This window comes from Sinocyclocheilus anshuiensis, unplaced genomic scaffold, assembly GCF_001515605.1.
Source record: "Sinocyclocheilus anshuiensis isolate Anshui unplaced genomic scaffold, SAMN03320099.WGS_v1.1 scaffold267, whole genome shotgun sequence".
In the NCBI taxonomy this organism is placed as follows: Eukaryota; Metazoa; Chordata; class Actinopteri; order Cypriniformes; family Cyprinidae; genus Sinocyclocheilus; species Sinocyclocheilus anshuiensis.
This window is the reverse complement of record NW_015552637.1, coordinates 1,622,563-1,624,706: the sequence shown is the minus strand read 5'-3', so window position 1 is coordinate 1,624,706 and position 2,144 is coordinate 1,622,563. Positions and strand designations below refer to the sequence as shown.

At 33.4% G+C, this 2,144-nt stretch overlaps 1 protein-coding gene across 4 annotated transcripts in view; it reads right to left on the bottom strand.

Annotated features, from left to right (window-relative positions):
- The window catches only part of LOC107666821 (protein DEK-like), a 12,066-nt gene that overhangs the window by 4,844 nt on the left and 5,078 nt on the right, over positions 1-2,144 (bottom strand). For all 4 annotated transcript variants that reach the window (XM_016458286.1, XM_016458287.1, XM_016458289.1 and 1 more), the window contains exons 6-7: positions 1,531-1,812; positions 1,275-1,394 (exon numbers count right to left, since the gene is read on the bottom strand). In XM_016458286.1, the coding sequence (XP_016313772.1) occupies positions 1,275-1,394; positions 1,531-1,812 (402 nt within the window). The remainder of the gene's footprint in view (positions 1-1,274; positions 1,395-1,530; positions 1,813-2,144) is intronic.

Here is a 2,144-nt window from a genome sequence, read left to right as displayed (position 1 = left end):
TGTATGCACCAAGGGTCTGAGAGTAACGCAATTTCAATTCTCTGTGTGTATGTGCTGTACATGTGGAAGAATTGACAAAGCAGACTTGACTTGACTTGACTTGTGTGAATTGCGCTTCGGTTCTTTGGATTAAGCAATGCATAAACACATGATGCTGTTTTGGTTCATAATTGTTTATGCAATTTACGAAATTATATTTGATTTTTATGAGTTAATTTAGACGTAATGCACGTTTTTATAGAGTTACTTGCTAAATGCTGCATTATTTTGCTCATTGCACCCTCCTGTGGCCTTGGGAGACAATTAAACCTATAAAATAAAGACCTATTTAATCTGCATATAAAACATTAGAAATGAGATATTTGCTACATTTTTATTGTTTTTGATTGTTAAAACAAAAAATATTTGTTGTTTGTCTCAAATTGTGTTAATTATAAATACAGTGGTTAAAAAAAAAAAAAAATTCTATTGCTTTTTGTTTTAAAAAAGGTTATAAAAATGTCAATAATTATCGATACCGAACGATATGAAACATTATATCGTTGATACATTTTTTAGCTATATCGCCTAGCCCTAGGTACGCATCAGTTTCACCTTAAATTAATTTGTTGTTGGATTGACGTTTTTATAGCCTAAACGCATAGCCCTAACTTTAGAGGATTTGCTGTGGAGAGAAACTAATAACTGTGCTTATAATGTTTGTAAACATTTTGCTTCACCGGCATTTTAGCCTACATTATTTCTGAATGTAACAATAAAATGCGACGTGAGCCTACTCGACTTTTGTTTGTTTTTTTCACTCTCAAAACACAATCTTATAGGCTACATGTAGCATTTTTGTAAACAATGCAGCAAACATATTTAAATATCTTAAAAAATACTTTAATGTCTTTAAAGTGTTAACAGATTTTTTTCTTTTGTTTAGTAGCCTACATTTGGCCAAAATCTAGAAAAGATGATGCAGTATTGGCTGTGACTAACCACAGCGGGTTAAGATACCAGATCTTTTCCTGTTTTTTCTTTCTTTTTCTTTTTGAGTAAAGAAAACGCTGTACTTTATTATTATTATTATTATTATAGGCAAAGAAAATAGTAAAAAAAAAAATAACGTTATTAACCGGTATTTCTTCTACTCAAACCGGTTTCAGAACGGTAATAATACAGAGGAACACAGGAACAGAAACGTTAAAATATCGATTCTGCTCGGAGTGAAGTGATTGAATTTTTTTTTTATGTTTTCAAGACCTGGTTACTACTAAGTGTTTGTGTATAACCTTTTTTGCATTCTTGTCTTTATGAACGTCTTGGTCACTTTCATCTGATGCAGTCTGTTCTGACATTTCAGATTTCTTTGTGGACTTTGTGGTTGAAGATTTCTTCTGAGGAGGAGTTTTCTGTTGATTTGCAGACAACACAAACAATTTAAAAATAGTAAGATTGTCACTATATTGCCTGAACTGTAAAACCATAAATATTAAGAATATATTAAAATATTTGTTGCACTAAAAAAAAAAAAAACATTTCACACACTTCTTCCTTCTTGCTGTCCTCTTCAGGAGCATCATCATCATCCTCATCATCTTCCTCTTTTTCAGATGATTTATCTCCACTGTCTTTATTTTTTTGACTTGCTGTCACAGACTTCTCAGTGTCCTTACTGTTCTCTTTACCCTCTTCATCATTGTCGTCATCGTCATCATCATCACTACTGGAATCAGTGACAATAGGTTTGGACTTCCCACTTTCTACTTTTTTCTGTGGTTTTTCTCTTTTGGCATCTTTGGTCGACTTCTTTTTCTTCTTTAGGATAGGCTGTAGACGGTAAACACAAGCCATTGGCAAACAGCAAAAGACAAACTCATGAGACATTTTGCCCATAATATCCAGTAGTACATTGGCTGTACAGTAGGGGTTGAACGACTTCTGATTTTTTTAAGTCGACTTTTATGTGATGAAAGTCGAGTCGAAGTCGACTAGTCGCTGATGACGTCATTAATGAACAAATAAGTCTGGAGCTGTGATAAACAGCTTGTGCACAGCTATGGCATATGACACAGCACTGCCCACACGGCTATTGCTCCTATAACAGCTTTTTTTATCAGTTCTTTTGTCTTTAAGTCGTTATATTTCTCACAGATTTCTGC